Raw genomic sequence first — 19,353 nt, 5'->3', positions numbered from 1 at the left:
GTCTTGATCTCCTGACCTCGTGATCTGCCCACCTCAGCCTCCCAAAGTGCTGGGATTACAGGCATGAGCCACCAGGCCTGGCCAAGAATTTTTTTAAAAGTAAATTGATACATAATATTTATGGGGTACATGTGATGTTACAGGCATAGTATGTGTAATGATCAAGTCAGGGTATTTAGAATATCCATCACCTCAAGTATTATTTCTATGTGTTGGAAACATTTCAATTTCTGTCTTCTAGTTATTCTGAAATAAATAATACATTCTTCACTATAGTCAGCCTTCTCTGCCAGCAAACATTAGAACTTATTCGTTCTATCTGACTGCATGTTTGTGCCTATTAACCAACTTCTTTTGCATCCTCACATCCTTTCCAGCCTCTGGTAACTATCTCCACTTTCTACCTTCATGAGGTCAACGTTTTCACATGAGTGGGAACACACGACATGTATTTTCTGTGCCTGGCTTACTTAACATCATGATCTCCAGTTCCACCCATGTGGCTGCAAATGGCGGGAGGAAAGGATACTTTAAGCACCCAGGTAGCTTCCCTGCTTTTAAGAATGCTCAACTCTAAGGTATTAATTTGTTAACGGAAAAACCAAACTCTGTAAAATACTTTAAAGAGGTTGATTCTGAGCCAACGTGAGCGACCGCGGCCCAGGGAAAAACGCGTACACAGGAAGCCTGGAGGAGGTGGTCCCCAGGCAGTCAGGTCACAAGTATTTGTGTATGTTTTGGGGAAGTAGAAGTTACAGGCAACGTCATAAATCAATAAATGGAGATCATTCATTGGTTTGGCCTGAAAAGGTGGGATGTCTCGAAGTGGGAGCTTACAAGTTGGGGGGGTTCAGGAATTCTTTCGTTGGCAATTGGTTGAAAGAGTTAAGCTTTGTCCAGAGACTTGGAGTCAGTAGAAAGCAATGCTTCAGTTGGGGCAGGGGGTTGGGCTGCTGTCTGTCATGTGATGTGATACCAGAGTCAGGCTGGAACATAAGCCACATTACACTGTTTTTCTTGTTTTTTTTCTTCTTAGCCATTTCATGAGATTTTTTTGACATGAGAAAGACTTAATCCTTGCCTGGCATTGCCTTAGGTCTTGTTTATAATCTGGTATCTTATTGCCACAAAGAATCTCTTCTGTCCATCTTCTGCGCTCTATTTTATTTTATTTTATTTTTATTTTATTTTGAGATGGAGTCTCGCTGTGTCACCCAGGCTGGAGTGCAGTGGCTCAATCTCGGCTCACTGCAACCTCTGCCTCCCGGGTTCAAGCGATTCTCCCACCTCAGACTCCCAAATAGCAGGGATGACAGGCACACGCCACCATATCTGGCTAATTTTTGTATTTTTAGTAGAGATGGAGTTTTGCCATATTGGCCAGGCTGGTCTCGAACTCCTGACCTGTTAAAGTGCTAGGATTACAGGTGTGAGCGCCCGCACCTGGCCCTGAGCTCTATTTTAATGTTAATGCCCATGAGTTGTGCCCGCTATGAAAGGAAAGAGATGGGAGGAAGTTTGACCTCCCTTCCTGCCATGGTCAATAATTCTGTTTTTCGAGTATCTCTCAGGTCCCCTTGGCCAGGAGGGAGGGGGTCCACTCAGTTGGTTGGGTGGGGGCGGGGGGGGTCTTAACATATTATTTTTAGTTTACAAATTGATTCTTAACTTCGAGTGCTGAATTTATAGTGGGGACTGAAACAATCCACTGATTCCTGGGCCCAACCTCCAAAGTCTCTAATTTAATCAGTGTCTGTATTTCCGGACACTGGGGTTTTTGAGGACTCCCCAGGTGATTCCCTTGTGTCTCAGTGCTTGAGAAGGTCTGGTCAAAGGTGCTTGAAGTGTCCAGCTGTGCGGTGATCAGCTATTCTGATGCAACGCCGACTCGGGACGTGCAATGCTGTCATGGCAGCTTTTGTGCAGGTGTTGGAGCTTACCTCATAGTGCAGTTGGCACTTTATAGCTCAGTCAACAGCAAATTCCAGCAATCAACTTAAAAAGCATTGCAGTGTGGTCAGAAGAGTGTAGGAAATGTTGGTGTAAACAGTGTTTTGCTGTTCGGGAAAAGTAATGAAAGCTTTTAACACACACTAACTCAACATTGCTTTTTTTTTTTTTTGAGGAAGCTATGAAGCAGTCACTAGGCATAAATCTTATTGAATTTTCCTTGAATTATCCTATGTCATAGTATAAAATCAGAAACACCTGAAGACTGAGAAGGGGCATGATTAAATATTTCTGGTGCATTATTACCAACCCACTTAAAAATCATACTTTAAAGAACACAAAGCTCATACAACAGTGTTTAGGGAAATACGGACTGTTTGCATCTCAAGGTATCTCCACTTTCTTAGACAAACATATCACTAGAAGGAAATACAGTTGACTCCTGAACGCAGAATTCTCTCAGAATAAGTCTCAGTTACAAGGACAGGGCTCAAAGAAAGGCAATGGTGAAATAGAAGTCAAACGAGGGAAGAATTTGGGGAAGGGTTGGACTTGGTGAGGCTTAACTTTAATCCCTAATCTACTTGTGTTCGCTTAGGGGGGAAAAACACCAACACAAGATATAAAAGACGAAAACACTTGTGTCACACAAATGTGTTTAACAGATTCACAGTAGACCCGTGAACAACACAGGTTTGAACTGCATGGGTCCATTTATACATGAAGTTTCAAAAATAAATATATTGGAGAATTTTGGGGGAGACGTATGACAACTTGTGGATGAATCAGGCAGCCTAGAAATACTTAAAAAATTAAAGTCAGATATGTCGTGAACACATACAATACAGATGTTCGTCTACTTATGTGTTAATTGACTTCGTTGATAAGGCTTCTGGTCAATAGTTGCCTATCAGTGTGGGAAGTCAAAAGTTATACATGGATTTTTGGCTGCCTAGGGGCTGGTACCACTGACTTCTGAGTTCAGGAGTCAACTTTATTTCCCTCTAATATGTTTAAGAAAATGGAGTTACCTTTAGACTCAAACAGTTCACACTTCTCTAAACACTGTTGTATGAGCTTTTTCCTTGTGTTCTTTAAATTATGATTTTTTTTTTATTTATTTATTTTTTGCAATGGAGTCTCGCTCTGTCGCCCAGGCTGGAGTGCAGTGGCACAATCTCGGCTCACTGCAACCTCCACCTCTGGGATTCAAGCGATTCTCCTGCCTCATGCCTCCCGAGTAGCTGGGATGACAGGCACGTGCCACCATGCCCAGCTAATTTTCTGGATTTTTAGTAGAGACAGGGCTTCACCGTGTTAGCCAGGATGGTCTCGATTTCCTGACCTCGTGATCCACCCGCCTCGGCCTCCCAAAGTGCTGGGATTACAGGCGTGAGCCACCGTGCCCGCCCTAAAGAATGATTTTTAAGTGGGTTGCTAATACATAATAGTGCACCAGAAATATTTAATTATGCCCTTATCAGGCTTCAGGTGTTTCTGATTTTATACTATTATATAGGATAATTTAAAGAGTATTCCATGAGCTTTATGCCTAGTGACTCTGCTTCATAGGTTCCTCAAAAAAAAAAAAAGCAATGTTGAGTCAATGTGTATTAAAAGCTCCTATTACTTTTCCCAAAAGGCAAAACACTGTTTTACACCAACATTTCATACCCTTATCTGACCACAGTGCAATGCTTTTTAAATTGATTGCTGGAAGTTGCTGTTGACTGAACTCCAAGGTGCCAATATTGTATACACACGTGTTAGCCATTTGTAACTTCTTGTCTCTTCAAGTTTTATATCTAATTGATATTTCCTCAGTGATTGTGAATCGAGTTCTTAAACCAATAACTTTAAAACCTTGTCTCTTTTTCTATGTTACCTTCATCCCTTGATTCTGTCTACATGTTTTTCTTCAAAGGTCAGACACGCATCTGTTTTCATTAAGCCCCAGAGTCAGGACGCATAAAGCTTATGGAACATTCCTTATTCTATAAGTATAAAATCAGAAACAAGGGCATGATTAAATATTTCCTAATTAAATATTAAGTCCCAATCATACCTTAAAAAATACAACCCAATCTTATTTACTGAATTTTGTCTGCATAGTGACGGAAAGCTTGCATTTTCCTTCCATCTAGGCAGTGAGCCCATTTTCTCAGCACCATTTAATGCATATTTCATATCTATGGATTTGTAATACCATAATTATGATGTACTTAATTGGGGTTGCAGTGGCCTTACACATGTGCACACATAGCAGCTCTCATGGGATTTAAAATTTGTTGCAATAAGTATTCTCCATGAGAAGTACAGATCTACTTTAAGTGACGTAATTATTAATTTTGCAGTCTGATAAAATTCTAAGCCTCAGTTCCAAAATTTTTCTTTGACATCTTCAGTCATGACATAAAGATATCATTTCAGGGTGAGAGAGAAGAGAAATTCCACTAAGACTATTAAGGCAATCTTATTTCTTTTTGAGACAGTCTTGCTCTGTTTCCCAGGCTGGGGTGCAGTGGCACGATCTCAGCTCACAGCAACCTCTGCCTCCCAGGTTCAAGTGATTCTCCTGTCTCAGCCTCCCAAATAGCTGGGATTACAGGTGCCCACCACCACCATACTTGGCTAATTTTTTGTAATTTTAGCAGAGATGGGGTTTCATCATGATGGCTCGGCTGGTCTCGAACTCCTGACCTCAGGTGGTCTGCCCGCCTCAGCCTCTCAAAGTGCTGGATTTACAGGTGTAAGCCACTGTGCCCGGCCAACTAAGGCAGTCTTGTTAACCATATGAGCATGAAAAGAACTGAGCTCTTGGCAAATATGCTAAGGGTCAATTATGGATGCAGAGGCTGAGAACACTGGGGAGAAAGAGAAACAGTGGTCCTGCCCTGATGGACACTTCAATTTAAGGGAGTAATTAGACCTGAAAGTGTATCTCCCATAACTAACAATGTTAATGGGACTGCCTGCTGCAAGGTAAGAGATGGTCATGTGAGTTTAGGAGGACGTCATTCAATGTTGTGAGGTTATTTCCTGTTACCCTGTGGGTCAGGTGTTGAATGCCACCCCCTAGTTGGGTTAGGTGGGATGATTTGGGACTTGGCACAGTCCTGCTCACAGCTGTGACTTACTACAATGAGGGCTGCAAAGCAGAATTGGCAAAGCGAAGAGGCACATGGGACAAAATCCAGAGGAAACCAGTCTCCCGAGTGTCCTCTTCCGGCAGAGTCACCCAGGTCATGCGGGATTCCCCCAGCAGCAAGTGGTGAAAAACACACGAGATGTTGTCTGCTGTGGAAGATCATTACAAACTCAGTGCTCGGGTGTGTGTGTGTGTGTGTAAGAGAGAGAGAGAGAGAGAACTGGTCACATAGACATCCTCTCCCTAGCATATTCCAAAATATGCATTAAACGGTGCTAAGAAAATTGGCTCACTGCTTAGATGGAAGGAAAATGCAAGCTTCCAGGCTTCTAGAAGGACAGCAAAGCTCTAGCATAAGCCATGTTGTCTGTATAAGCCATACAGGCATGTGAGCTACTCTAATCAGCTCTGGGAATGGGGGTGGAGGGCGCCCTCCACATCCAAGTTCCAGATTCTAGCCAATGGCCAATGCAGCAGGCAGATCCTAAAGACAGCAGTCTCAGACCTGTCATGTTAACACTCTTCTGTACACCCTGAAATCCTCACTTCAGCTGACGTGACGCCTGTATGTACATATATCAGGGTAACTGTCCCATTCATTGCTTTTCATCTTAATAGTGGATTATAAATATCTTTCTGGGTCCAGCAAATACAGACCTAGGACCAGTCTTTATGGCTTCATGTTCCATTTTATTCATGTAACGTTTTTTTTTTTCAGAGTTGAGAGATTAAGACATTTCTGAAAAATGAAGTTTTAGGAAAGATTTCTTAGCATGTTTGTGCATTTAGGTCCAGAATACAAAAATAAACATGAGACGAAAAGCTATGGAATGATGACTCTCCGAAGTCCAGCTCAGATTTAGGAACCCAAAGGGTACCATTGTTTCACCTTTCCTCCTCAGACCCGATACTGAGCAGAGTAAGAATTCCACACCACCCTCTGTTCAGCGGGGTTTTCTAGTTAACCTTCTCATTTGTCTCTCCCCTGCCACCGAGTGGTGGCCTTTCATCTGTCCTCCCACCTCAGTGTGCCCCAGGGTTGCCCTAAAATTGTATATGATTTCTTAAAACTGAGCTCTAGGCTGCCAAAGTTTGCTCGACTTCACCTGACCTAACATCAAAGCAACTCCCTGGGTGCATGTCTGCCTTCTGAAACTCACTGACTTCCTTATTTTTTTCTGCCAGCTCGACCATGCATTTAAAAGCTCCTTTAGGGGAGGAGAGGGAAACAGAGTGACCGCTTACTAGTTACAGGCCCTCCTTTAGGGAGGAGTGTTCTCATGACTGAGTGTAATGATATCAGGATTAGACTGACATTGAAACTGACAGGTGTAGGAGGCTCACAGGGTTTGGAAATTGGTCAAGGGAAAGGATAACCAAAAGATAACCAAATGCAAATGTTCCAGAATGATAGTGTCATAGTTTTTACCTTGTTGGGCACTGGGGATTTGCATAGCCCTGCTGCAAAACTCAGGTACCATAGGTACGTGTCAGTAGGCTCATGTTTTTACCCCTTTATTGGCGGATCATGAGTATCTTACCAGGTACTTCATGGCCACAGTGGAGTCCAATCCAACCCAGTGGCTCTATCCTCTAACACGGTACCCGGTATGTGAGGTCTGCAAGCTTACTGTGCCTACTTCTGCCCTTCAGGTAGGCATCACCATTGAGTGTGTCTACAACACCACTGACTCTCTGTCTTGTATTTGGTACATCTTATCAGCTTCGCCGGTGGCTTCTTTACGTCCAACAACCTAGTGACGGTTGAGTATATAGTTACGTTTATTTCGTGGTTGGAGATGGAGCAGTCTAGCCTCGAAGTTACCTGCCATTCTCCAACATGCATTTACTCCCCCAAAGGGACTATTTATCCCTTGTTCTCGGCGTCAAAGCATTTGTCGTAAACCCATGGAGACGTTGGCCAATCCACATCCACTCATATCTGATCAGATCTTCTTTCTCCAGCTTCGTCATCAACTGAGTGCCTTGACGTGTTGGGTCAAGGCTCTGGGATGGATTCTTCAGTCACAACTCTGCAATCTCAACTTCTCATGACTGAGTGTAATGATATCAGGATTAGACTGACATTGAAACTGACAGGTGTAGGAGGCTCACAGGGTTTGGAAATTGGTCAAGGGAAAAGATAACCAAAGGTGGCCGTTGCACACACGCTTTTTTGGCTGGCGTTTTCACAGGTTGTGTGTGGGGCATGTCCCCAGCCTGTCCAGGGGCTACAGTGTGTGGGTCCCTACTCAGAAGGAGAGGAAGATGGGGAACCCCTGCAGAGGTAGGGTAGAATTGGAGAGGCGACCTGTGTGTGTGTCTGTGTCTGTGTGTGGTGTGTCTGTGTGTGGTGTGTCTGTGTGTGGTGTGTCTGTGTGTGGTGTGTCTGTGTGTGGTGTGTCTGTGTGTGGTGTCTGTGTGTGGTGTCTGTGTGTGGTGTGTGTGTGTGGTGCGTGTTGTGTGTGGTGCGTGTGTGGTGTGCGTGTGTGGTGTGTGTGTGTGTGGGGTATGTGTGTGTATGTGTGGGGTGTGTGTGGTGTGTAGGGGGGTGCGTGTGTGTGGGGGGTGCGTGTGTGTGTGGGGGGTGCGTGTGTGTGGGGTGCATGTGTGTGTGGGGTGCATGTGTGGGGAAGTGCGTGTCGGGGGTGCTGCGTGTGGGGGGTGCGTGTGGGGGGTGCGTGTATGTGTGTGTGGTGTGTGTGGTGTGTGTGTGTATGTGTGTGGTGTGTGTGTGTGTGTGTGTGGTGTGTGGTGATGCAGTACACTGGGGAGGAGCATCTCCTGGGTCCGAGAGCTCCAAAGGGCAGGAGCACCTTGTAGTCATGTTGACCCTGGGGACTCACCTATTGCTAGCAGATGCTGGGAGCAGTTCTGTGAGGTATGCAAAGCAGGCAGGTTCTACATGACTAAACATCTGCTTATTTGGGCTGTGTTTGAAACAATTGGATGTATAAACAAAGTTTGAAGCCAGTGGGCTTTATGCACTAACAGGTTTCAGCCTAGAGTGAAAAAAATAACCTAGGGACTGTCTTTGGCTCATTTATATAGTAACGAGACAGAACAGAGTACATCGTAACTTAGATTTCTTGTCAGCAGCATACAAGACCACAAACAGCCTATTTGCTTATTATAACAGTTGCCTCTTCATTAGGAGTCCTTATCTGTATCAATGACATACCTCCAAGGAGTATAGTCATTGTAAATACAGCCAATTGCCATACAGATTATTCTAGCTTAGAGGAGTTTCATATACAACAGCCTATCTTGTAACAGACCATAAGCATAGATTTCCAGTCTACACAGGGGTGACAATTTCAAAAGAAACACTTCCCCTCCAACGTTCCTATATGATACTCGATTCTCAACCGATATGCTATTTGCTAATCAGGGATAACTTTTACCATAAGAATGTTGCCTTTTAACACAACTGATATTCCACCTTAACAGAACCTAGAAATTTACCAAGATCGATTGACAAGGCCATTGACCCAGACAGAAAGAGTTCAGACCTATCATTGATGATCTATCAGAAAGGAGCTTCTATCACACCACAGGAATTCTCTAGGATGTCAGCTTTGGATGAATTGGCATTACTGTGTGGTTTGATTGTCTGATTCCACATCTATTTTTTAGATCTCCTATTTCTGGTGCCTCAAAATCCCTTCTCTCTGAAGTCTGCCTTCCTTGGAGAAGCAAGATGGCAGAATCGAATTCTACTGACTTTGACCTGCTGTGGTATCTGGAGAATCTCAGTGACAAGGAATTTCAGAGTTTTAAGAAGTATCTGGCACGCAAGATTCTGGATTTCAAACTGCCACAGGTTCCACTGATTAATTTAAGGGCGACAAAAGAAGAACTGGCTAACTTGTTGCCAATCTCTTATGAGGGACAGCATATATGGAATATGCTATACAGCATATTTCTAATGATGCGTAAGGAAGATCATTGTATGAAGATCATTGGCAGACGAAACCGTGAGTGGGGTCATGAGAAGGGTGGGTAGAAATCGGGGCACTTCACAGGAAGCTGAGTGTTGGGCCTTTTTTTTAAAAAACAGGTTTTTGGGAAAAAGGTGGTATTGGATTACATGAGTAAGTTCTTTAGTGGTGATTTCTAAAATTTTGGTGCCCCCACCACCCGATCGGTGCACACTGTCCCCAGTGTGTAGTCTTTTATCCCTCACCTCCCTCTCATACTTCCCGCTGAGTCCCTGCAGTCCAATGTATCATTCTTATACCTTTGCATCCTCTTAACTTAGCTCCCACTCACAAGAACATACAATGTTTGGTTTTCCATTCCTGAGTTACTTCACTTAGAATAATGGTCTCCAGTCCCATCCAGGTTGCTGCAAATGCCATTATTTCATTTCTTTTTATGACTGAGTAGTGTGTGGTGTGTGTGTGTGTGTGTGTGTGTGTGTGTGTGTGTGAGATCACAATTTCTTTATCCACTTGCTGATTGATGGACATTTGGGCTGGTTCCATATTTTTGCAATCGCGAATTGTGCCACTATAAACGTGTGTGCACATGTCTGTCTTGTTTAATGACTTCTTTTCCTCTGAGTAGATACCCAGTAGTAGGATTACTGGATCAAATGGTTAGTTTTCCTTTTAGTTCTTTAAGGAATGTCCACACTGGTTTTCATAGCAGTTGACATTCCCACCAGCAGTGTAAAAGTGTTCCCTTTTACCACGTCCACACCAACATCTATCTTTTTAATTTTTTTTTATCGTGGCCATTCTTGCAGGAGTAAGGTGGGATTGCATTGTGGTTTTGATTTGCATTTCCCTGATCATTAGTGATGTTGGGCATTTTTTTCATATTCATTTTTCAAGGACTATCAGATATTGGCCATTTGTGTATCTTCTTTTGAGAAGCGTCTATTCATGTCCTTAGTCTACTTGCTGATGGAATTGTTTAGCTTGGTGGTTTTGATACGTGACTTTTCCATCCCCAAAGAACTGGAAGTCACGTGAGGACCAGGGATGGACTGGATGAGGGTCGTATTCTATCTTGTGGCTTTCTGATTCTACCTTTATTTTCTATTATGCTAACCAGCTTATATGAAAGTAGCCAGCCAAAGGATTAGACTCAAAGTACTTAGCTAGAGCAGATTTCCCAGCATGGAGCTCTGTCCTAGAACCATAAGATCCAGCTGTAGAAGTGTAGGGGGCTCTGTGTGAAGATCATGGAGAGTTAGCACCCCGGGTAAACTCCTACTGTAAGATCCAGCTACAGAAATATAGGGGGCTCTGTGTAAAGATCATGCAGAGTAGTATTTGGGAGGTTGAGGCAGGTGGATTACCTGAAGTCAGGAGTTCGAAACCAGCCTGACCAATATGGTGAAACCCCTGTCTCTACTAAAAATACAAAAATTAGCCGGGCGTAGTGGCACACGCCTGTAATCCCAGCTACTCGGGAGGCTGAGGCAGGAGAATTGCTTGAACCTGGAACCTGGGAGGCAGAGGTTGCAGTGAGCTGAGATCACACCATTGCATTCCAGCCTGGGCGACAGAGCAAGATTCCGTCTCAAAAAAACAAAAAACAGGCTCTCTGTTGCCCATGCTGGAGTGCAGTGGTGCAATCATAGCTCACTGTAGCCTTAACTCCTGGGCTCGAGCAATCTTCCTGCCTCAGCCTCCCGAGTAGCTGGGATGACAGGTACACACCACTAGGCCTGGACGTAACTGACTTTAAATACCAGGCTTTTTTGTCATGTCTTTTCTATCCATTTTATTTTTATATCTATTTATATTTATATCTTAATGTATATTTATATATGTTTATAGAAATATACATATATATGTTTATAGAAATATATATACACATATATGTTTATAGAAATGCATATACATATATACATGTTTATGTAAATATACGTATATACATACAAGTTTATAGTTATATGTTTATATATTTTATACGTATATAATTATATGTATAGACATTATATACATATATGTATATATAATATATAAATATATACAATTTTTTGAGTCTCGCTCTGTCGCCCAGGCTGGAATGCAGTGGCCTGATCTCAGTTCACCGCAACCTCTACCTCCTGGGTTCAAGCAATTCTCCTGCCTCAGCCTCCCGAGTAGCTGGGATTACAGGCACCCATCACCACACCCCGCTAACTTTTTGTATTTCTAGTAGAGATGGGGTTTCACCATGTTGACCAGACTGGTCTCGAACTCCTGACCCCATGAGCCACTGTGCCTGGGCCTATCCATTGTATATCCTCTAGCCATCTAGAAAGACTCATAGGGACCAGCCAGGCAAGTACTGAAAATGTACAAAGTAGCTGCCCATCTCTAGGTAAAATATATGTTCAGGTTTACTACTGTCTCTTAATTGGTCATATGGAGAAAAAGATTTCAGGTTGTCTCCAGTCATAGCCTAAAACAAATGATTGAACATCTACTAAACTGCTGTCGATATTTGAAAATGGTACTGAGGCCCCAGGACTACCAGCCCTTCTGATGTGATGAGAAACCAGAGATCTGGAGTGTCTGCCTCTTTTTAACATTTAATGGTTGGCAGCTATTTCAAATTAAAACATGGCTTGAAATTTAAGTAAAACCATCTCGTGGACCAGGTCCAGGTTTGGTCCCAGATTTAAACCTCCAGCACAAAATGAGAAGATAGAGTCTGAGGCAGAATCCGGTGAGCAGTAGGGACATTTGATTAGCATACTTCACTCACCCACCTTATTTGAAAGCTGAAAACTGCTTTTCACATCTTCTCGCATATAAATTTACAACCCAAAAAAAATCTATTACATAGCATACAGTATTCAAAAAGTACAAAAAAAGAAACTAAAGTCACCTAGAATCCCACAACCTTGAGCTATACCTAAGGTTAATAGCTATCTCCTTCAGGAAATCTCTAGTCAGACAGATACAACTGTGTAAAAATAGTCAGGCCAGGTGCAGTGATTCACACTTGTACTTTGGGAGGCCGAGGCAGGTGGATTGCTTGAGGCTGGGAGTTTGAGACCAGCCTTGCCAACATGGCGAGACCCTGTCTCTACAAATAAAATTTAAAAATAGCCAGGTGTGGCGTGTGCCTGTAATCCCAGCTAGTTGGGAGGCTGAAGTGAGACAACTGCTTGAACCCGGGAGGCAGAGGCTGTGGTGAGACATGATTGTGCCATTGCACTCTAGCCTGGATGACAAAGCGAGACCCTGTATCCAAAAAAAAAAAAGAAAAAGAAAAAAAGTCACACCCTATACTATACTTAGGCCCGTTTTGATTTATCAAATTTTCACCTAAGCATTTTTGGATAAGGTTAAAAACATCTTAAGCCATCCCCATTGTGGGGTTCCTGCTGAAGGAGTAAGGATTTATCAGTTTTCATGGGTATCCGTCCAAGGTTTTTACAAGTGAGTTATATCAGCATATCTAGATAGGAGAACAATTGGAATGGAAGAAGTAATCTATAAAGTCCATTGAAGGTCAAAGGCATGTTGAAAACTTATTAAAATAGTAGAGGATGACCAGGCGCGGTGGCTCACACCTGTAATCCCAGCACTTTGGGAGGCCAAGGCGTGCAGATCACCTGAGGTCACAAGTTCGAGACCAGCCTGGCCAACATGGTGAAACTCCGTCTATACTGAAAATAGAAAAATTAGCCCAGCATGGTGGGAACCTTAACAGGTGGAAAGTTTAGCAAGGTTTGTTTTGCATAGTGTATATTTTAAGTTACAGAGCATCCATCTGATTCTTATACTCTATATACATAATATATGGGGATATATATGTAATATATTATGAAACTTATAAAATTATTACCTCCTAATTCCAAAAGCTGGGTTATATGTACGTATGCTTCTATTCAGTTTTTATTTTACTTTTGACAAATAGTTATGCGTAATTATAAGGGACAATGTGATGTTTAGATATGCTTCCATTGTGGAATGTGGACATGAAGCTAACAAATCTATTGTCTCACATACTTATTCTCGTGTGTGTGTGTGTGTGTGTGTGTTTGTGTGTGTGTGTGTGTAACTGGAAAGCTTCTCAATGGCAAAGGAAATGAGTGAAGAGACCCCTGGACTAGGAGAATATATATTTGTAAACTATGTATGATATGGAACTAATATCCAAAATATATAAGGAACTCAATAACAAGAAAACGGATAACCCAATCAATAAATTGGCCAAAAACAAACAAACAAAAAACACCTAAATAGACATCTTCCAAAGATTTTTTTCTTGATTATAAATCATGGTTTATAATCACGAACCATACTCACCACCATCATCATGGTTTTCTACTTTGAATCTCAATTTTTTATTGTATACTGAACATCATATATAAAGACAGTAAGGAGAAAGTCCTGTCTTGGCCAGTCTGTTGGGATGTGATGAATCGGAACTGGGCAGCCCTGGTAGTCTTGAGGGTGGGATCAGGCCCGTTTATCCATCAGGCTCATCTCCACGGCAGGGAGCTAGCGTGTCACATTCTAGTACATTCAGGTCCACCACACCAGCCCTGCTGCAGCTGTTAATCGTTGGCTTTTATTTATCCCATTAAAGTTCTTCCAGGCTGCCTGGCTCCCTCTTCTGCCTGCCCTTACCCAGGGATAAAAACATTTCCAGGTATCTGCTCACTAAGGAAGAAGTCATCTCCTTCTAGGAATTCACTTATTTGGATCATTTCTGTATCATACCTGTACGATAGCTTTATACTTATGTCTTAACATTTTTGTTTGTTTTTGCAGTGGGACTGTAATCTTGTGTATTCTCAAGAAATCAGACTCCCTTTTACGATACATTTTAACTGTATTCCATATATCATTTCACTTAAGTAGTTCATTAAATGATCTGGATTTAAGTAATGATATGCATAAACAAGAAAATAGAAGGAAAGATGAACGTGTAACTCATGACTGACAGGCCAAGATGTAATAAGTAGATACTCTGAGCTGAATACATACCAGGAAACAGTCCCTGAGCTCGAGTTATTGTCTCAAAGGAAAAACTGGGTGTGAAACGAAACATTATAATTGAAGGCTACATAAAATGCTAGGGAACCCCCAAAAAGGAAAGAAATATGTTCTTGATGCCAACATATGAGAGGGAAGCCCTTGCAGGATAAAGAGCAATGCTCAAACAGATCTGTCGACCCCATTGTATGGGTTAAATAGGTTTTATTCAACCTTTTTCCTTTAAAGCAACATGGGCAAGGCGCAGTGGCTCATGCCTGTAATCCCAGCACATTGGGAGGCTGAGGCAGGTGGATCACCTGAGGTCAGGAGTTCGAGACCAGCCTGGCTAACATGGCAAAACCCTGTCTCTACTAAAAATACAAAAAATTAGCCAGGCGTGGTGGTGCGTACCTGTAATCCCAGCTACTCAGGAGGCTGAGGCAGGAGAATCACTTGAACTTAGGAGGTGGAGGCTGCAGTGAGCCCAGATCGTGCCACTGCACTCCAGTCTGGGCAATAAGAGCAAAACTCCATCTCAAAAACAAATCAACATGATAGTAAATATCTTTGTACCTATATCTTTGTGATATAGTAAGTAAAAAATTTCTACTACACTTTTCCTGTATCCAACACGAAAAGAAGCTAAAACTGTTCTTACATCTTGAACTTTTATCTTTGTTCTATTTTCTGCCCCATACTCGCTGGATTAGGCAATCAGGAGGCATGCAAGGCTCTCATGAGGAGAAAACTCACGCTGCAATGGGAAAATCACACTTTTGGAGAATTTCATTATAAATTTTTTTGTAACGTTGCATCAGATGTGTTCTACGTACTTCAATTAGCCTATGATTCTACCAGCTGTTATTCAGCCAACGATCTCAATGTGTTCCTGATGGGAGACAGAGCATCTGGAAAAACCATGACTATAAACCTGGCTGTGATGAAGTGGATCAACGGCGAGATGTGGCAGAACATGATCTCGTACGTCGTTCACCTCACTTCTCACGAAATAAACCAGATGACCGACAGCAGCTTGGCTGAGCTGATCGCCAAGGACTGGCCTGACGGCCAGGCTCCCATTGCAGACATCCTGTCTGATCCCAAGAAACTCCTTTTCATCCTGGAGGACGTGGACAACCTAAGGTTCGAGTTAAATGTCAATGAACAGGCTTTGTGTAGTAACAGCACCCAGAAAGTTCCAATTCCAATTCTCCTGGTCAGTTTGCTGAAGAGACAAATGGCCCCAGGTTGCTGGTTCCTCATCTCCTCAAGGCCCACGAGGGAGGAAAACATCAAAATGTTCTTGAAAACCACAGACTGCTACGTGACCTTGCAGTTCTCGAATGAGAAGAGGGAGCTATATTTTCACTCTTTCTTTAACGACCGTCAGAGGGCGTCGACAGCCCTCATGCTTGTACATGACGATGAAATACTCACGGGTCTGTGCCGGGTCGCCATCCTATGCTGGATCACATGTACTGTCCTGAATCGGCAGATGGACAAGGGGCATGACCCCCAACACTGCTGCGAAACACCCACTGATCTACATGCCCACTTTCTTGCTGATGCGTTGACATCAAAGGCTGGACTCACTGCCAATCAGTATCACCTAGGTCTCCTAAGACGGCTGTGTTTGCTGGCTGCAGGAGGACTGTTTCTGAGCACCCTCAATTTCAGTGGTGAAGACCTCAGATGTGTTGGGTTTACCGAGGTTGATGTCTGTGTGTTGCAGGCCGTGAATGTTCTGTTGCCGAGCAGCACTCATAAAGACCGTTACAAGTTCATACACTTGAACGTCCAGGAGTTTTGTGCAGCCATTGCATTTCTGATGGCAGTACCCAACTGTCTGATCCCCTCAGGCAGCAGAGGGTATAAAGAGAAGAGAGAACAATACTGTAACTTTAATCAAGTGTTTACTTTCATTTTTGGTCTTCTAAATGAAAACAGGAGAAAGATTCTTGAGACAACCTTTGGCTACCAGCTACCCATGGTAGACAGCTTCAGGAGGTACTCGGTGGAATACATGAAACATTTGGGCCGAGACCAGGAAAAGTTGACGCACCATGGGTCTTTGTTCTACTGTCTCTTTGAGAATCAGGAAGAAGAATTTGTGAAGAAGGTTGTGAACACTCTCAAGGAGGTTACCGTTTACCTTCAATCAAACAAGGATATGATGGTCTCATTATACTGTCTTGAGTACTGCTGTCACCTGAGGACTTTTAAGTTGAGTGTTCAGCGCATCTTTGAATACAAAGAGCCACTTGTAAGGCCAACTGCTAGGTGAGTCTTTAAAAAATAAATCCTCTTTTCTGTCTTCATAAGACCTGCCCATAATTCTAGAGCTTGTTGACCAGAACAAGACAAACTCGGGGCCATGAAGAACTTAATTTCCAATCGAGCTTCTAATTAGACCAGTGACTTAAATCTCTCTGCTTCTATTTAAACTCAAACTTTGAGTTAAGCCTCGGCACTGTTGACACTTTGGGCCAGCTGTTCTTTTGTGGTGGGGGTCTATCTTGCGCATTGTAAGTGGTTTAGCAGTATCTCTGGTCTCTCCTGTGGCCAGTAGGGTCCCTTTTTCCCCACTTGTGACAGCAACAAAAATCTATATCACCAAATGTCTGCTGAGGGGCAGAATTGCCTCATTGCAAACAGTGGTTTAACCTAATTTCTTCAGATCTGTTGTAGAGATTAAACAGAAATAAACCTTGTATTGTTACATTATAGGAATGTTCATGATAGCACAAAACATGCAACATTGATTTTTAATATTGAAGTTTTAAAATATTCTCGCATTTAAAGGCTCTGCACTCAGATGTATCTTACCTGAATATGGAATCACCAACTACTTTAGTGGATCTGAATGTTGTTTTTTCATGCTTGACCCTACTTTATTTCTTGCTGCCTGGTATTAAGTCTGGGTCAGACAACAGACACTCTCAAAAGATACTTTAATTTACGTGTTTTACAAATTGCTGGAGTTGAATCGATTCCATCGGAAAACTCAATTTTTCTTCTATGTAGTCAAATGAAGAGCCTTGTCTACTGGAGAGAGATCTGCTCTCTTTTTTGTACAATGGACACCCTCTGGGAGCTGCATCTTTTTGACAGTGACCTTAATGATATTTCGGAAAGGATTCTGTCTAAAGCCCTGGAGCATTCTAGCTGTAAACTTCGTACACTCAAGTAAGTACTATATCAACTTCTGCCTTAGAGGTTCCCCCAGGAATAACGGTGATCTTTTTCTTTCTCTGGGAGAAGATAATATACAAAACACACTTTCAGGTCAGGCTCATCAGGGCCTAGGCTCCTTCTGTACTTCTCAACCATCTTTAGTGTGTCTATGATAAAGATGACCTTGGGCCACAATGGCGTCTGAGGTCCCAGTCGTCATGGCTGCCTTCAAGGCAGGAAGCAACAGAAGGGAGAAGGAAAGGTTGATCTAGAAGCTTCAGGAGCTTCCTTGATGGAGCCTTTTCCAAACTCTTTCTTGCATCACTTCTGCTTACATCTCATTGACCTGTTTACCTTGTCCTCACACAGCTTCATAGAACTACAAAGGTGGACTGGGAAAGTAGTCCCTTGCCATCAGGAAGAAATAGTAACAACTGGATTTATCCTAAGGAAGAAAGCAAAAATGGATCAGGCTAGGAGTCTAGCAGTTTCTTTCCTAGGGAATGCATTAGAATCAGGTGAAAAACAGCTGTACTTGCCTAAACAGTCATTGGGAAAATTGAGTATTTATCTGAGTTTATAATAGCACTATAGGAAATGTCACTAAACTATTCAGTGCACATCAACATATATGATCTTAGGATTCCAGAAGCCCAGGAGTTAGCTTTATTTTCATTCAAGAAGAATGCATACTTTGTTTGGGGTGCTTATCTAAGCACTAGGATATATCGATGGGGAAAAAAGACAAATTTCCTTGCTTGCTATCTGATGAGACAGAATATAGGCAGACATAATAAGTACATGCGTTTTAAAGTATTTTAGGGTAATGATGTTATGGGGAAAAGAATGGCAAGGTCAGGGTGCATAAGTGGGTATTTAGGGGTATGGGAGGGTACAAGCCATAGTAATAAGTTCCACAGAGAAAGTGAGATTTGAGCAAGGACTTCAATGAGGTGAAAGAATGAGCCACATAAACTGTTGGTCATCCCCTGGGAGGGGTGGGGATCCATGAAACGAAGGCTTTGTGTTCAGAGACCTATGTGGTTAGACCAGTGTGAGGCAGGAAGGGTATGACGGAAATGGCTCACAGGTATGTATGGCATGATCACAGTGTTGTACATCAGTGTCAGAACTGGGTTTTCTGGAGTGAGGTGAGGGGTTTTGAGCAGAGATGCCATAATTTAGCTTGTATTTTAAGAAGCTCATTCTGGATACTGTGTTTAAAAATGACCAATCAGGGACCGTAGGACAGAATCAGAAAGTTCAGAGGAGGCTCCTTTTCTTGGTGTTTGCCAGGTGCGAATCCATGGTGCCTCCGAGGGTATGAATAGTAGAGGTTGGTGAGGTGCCAACTCCGGGGCGTATGTTGACAAAGGATAATTCCTTGATTAAATCTAGACTAGGAGATAGAAGAATTGCCCCCAAGATCTTTGTTTTGGAAACTGCCACGTGAGAATGGCCGCTGAGATGGGAAGCGATGGTGGGAGCAAGAATTTGAGGAAGGTCAGTCTAAAGTTGTTTGAGCTAAAGTTGCAATGTCTATTAGATGTCAAAAGAGCAGTGTGGAATGTTTCTGAACTGAAGGTAAAATGTGGGTGTCATTCATATATACATGTGTATAACACAAATGTATATTTAAAGCCAAGGACTGAGTTCACCAAGGATAGGAATGTTGCTCAGGAAGCAAAATGATCCCAAGACTGTTGCCCAGAGTTCTCCAACATGAAGTGGTTGGGGAGAAAAGCAGAAACTAGCGAAGGCCTTTGAGGGAGTCATTAGGCTAGAAGGAAAAGTAAAGGGCGTGTGGTATCCTCGGATCCCAGTGAGGCACGTTTACTAACGAAGGAAAGGTCAACTGTGTCAGATGGCGGTCCTTATTCAAGGAGACTGAAGACTGAGAATTGACCAATGACATGAGCAAGGTGGATGTCATTGTTGGCCAACAACAGTTCTAGAAGGGTGGTGAGAGCCGGAAAGCCTACTTGAAAATGGAGAGGAGAACTGAAGAATTTTAGGCCGGGTACAGTGACTTACCCCTGTAATCTCAGCACTTTGAGAGGCTGAGGCGGGTGGATCACTTGAGGTCAGGAGTTCTAGACCAGCCTGGTCAACATGGTGAAACCCCGTCTCTACTAAAAATACAAA

The 19,353-nt window shown here is 42.8% G+C and overlaps 1 protein-coding gene across 3 annotated transcripts in view; it reads left to right on the top strand.

The window, feature by feature from the left end:
* Positions 1-19,353, top strand: part of NLRP11 (NLR family pyrin domain containing 11) — a 57,836-nt gene that overhangs the window by 1,699 nt on the left and 36,784 nt on the right. For all 3 annotated transcript variants that reach the window (XM_009195389.4, XM_021931464.1, XM_003916156.4), the window contains exons 2-4: positions 8,735-9,075; positions 14,745-16,314; positions 17,059-17,220. In XM_009195389.4, the coding sequence (XP_009193653.1) occupies positions 8,799-9,075; positions 14,745-16,314; positions 17,059-17,220 (2,009 nt within the window). In that variant the 5' untranslated portion in view covers positions 8,735-8,798. The remainder of the gene's footprint in view (positions 1-8,734; positions 9,076-14,744; positions 16,315-17,058; positions 17,221-19,353) is intronic.

Source organism: Papio anubis, chromosome 20 (assembly GCF_008728515.1).
Source record: "Papio anubis isolate 15944 chromosome 20, Panubis1.0, whole genome shotgun sequence".
Classification (NCBI taxonomy): Eukaryota; Metazoa; Chordata; class Mammalia; order Primates; family Cercopithecidae; genus Papio; species Papio anubis.
This window is presented reverse-complemented; position numbering and strand designations above follow the sequence as displayed.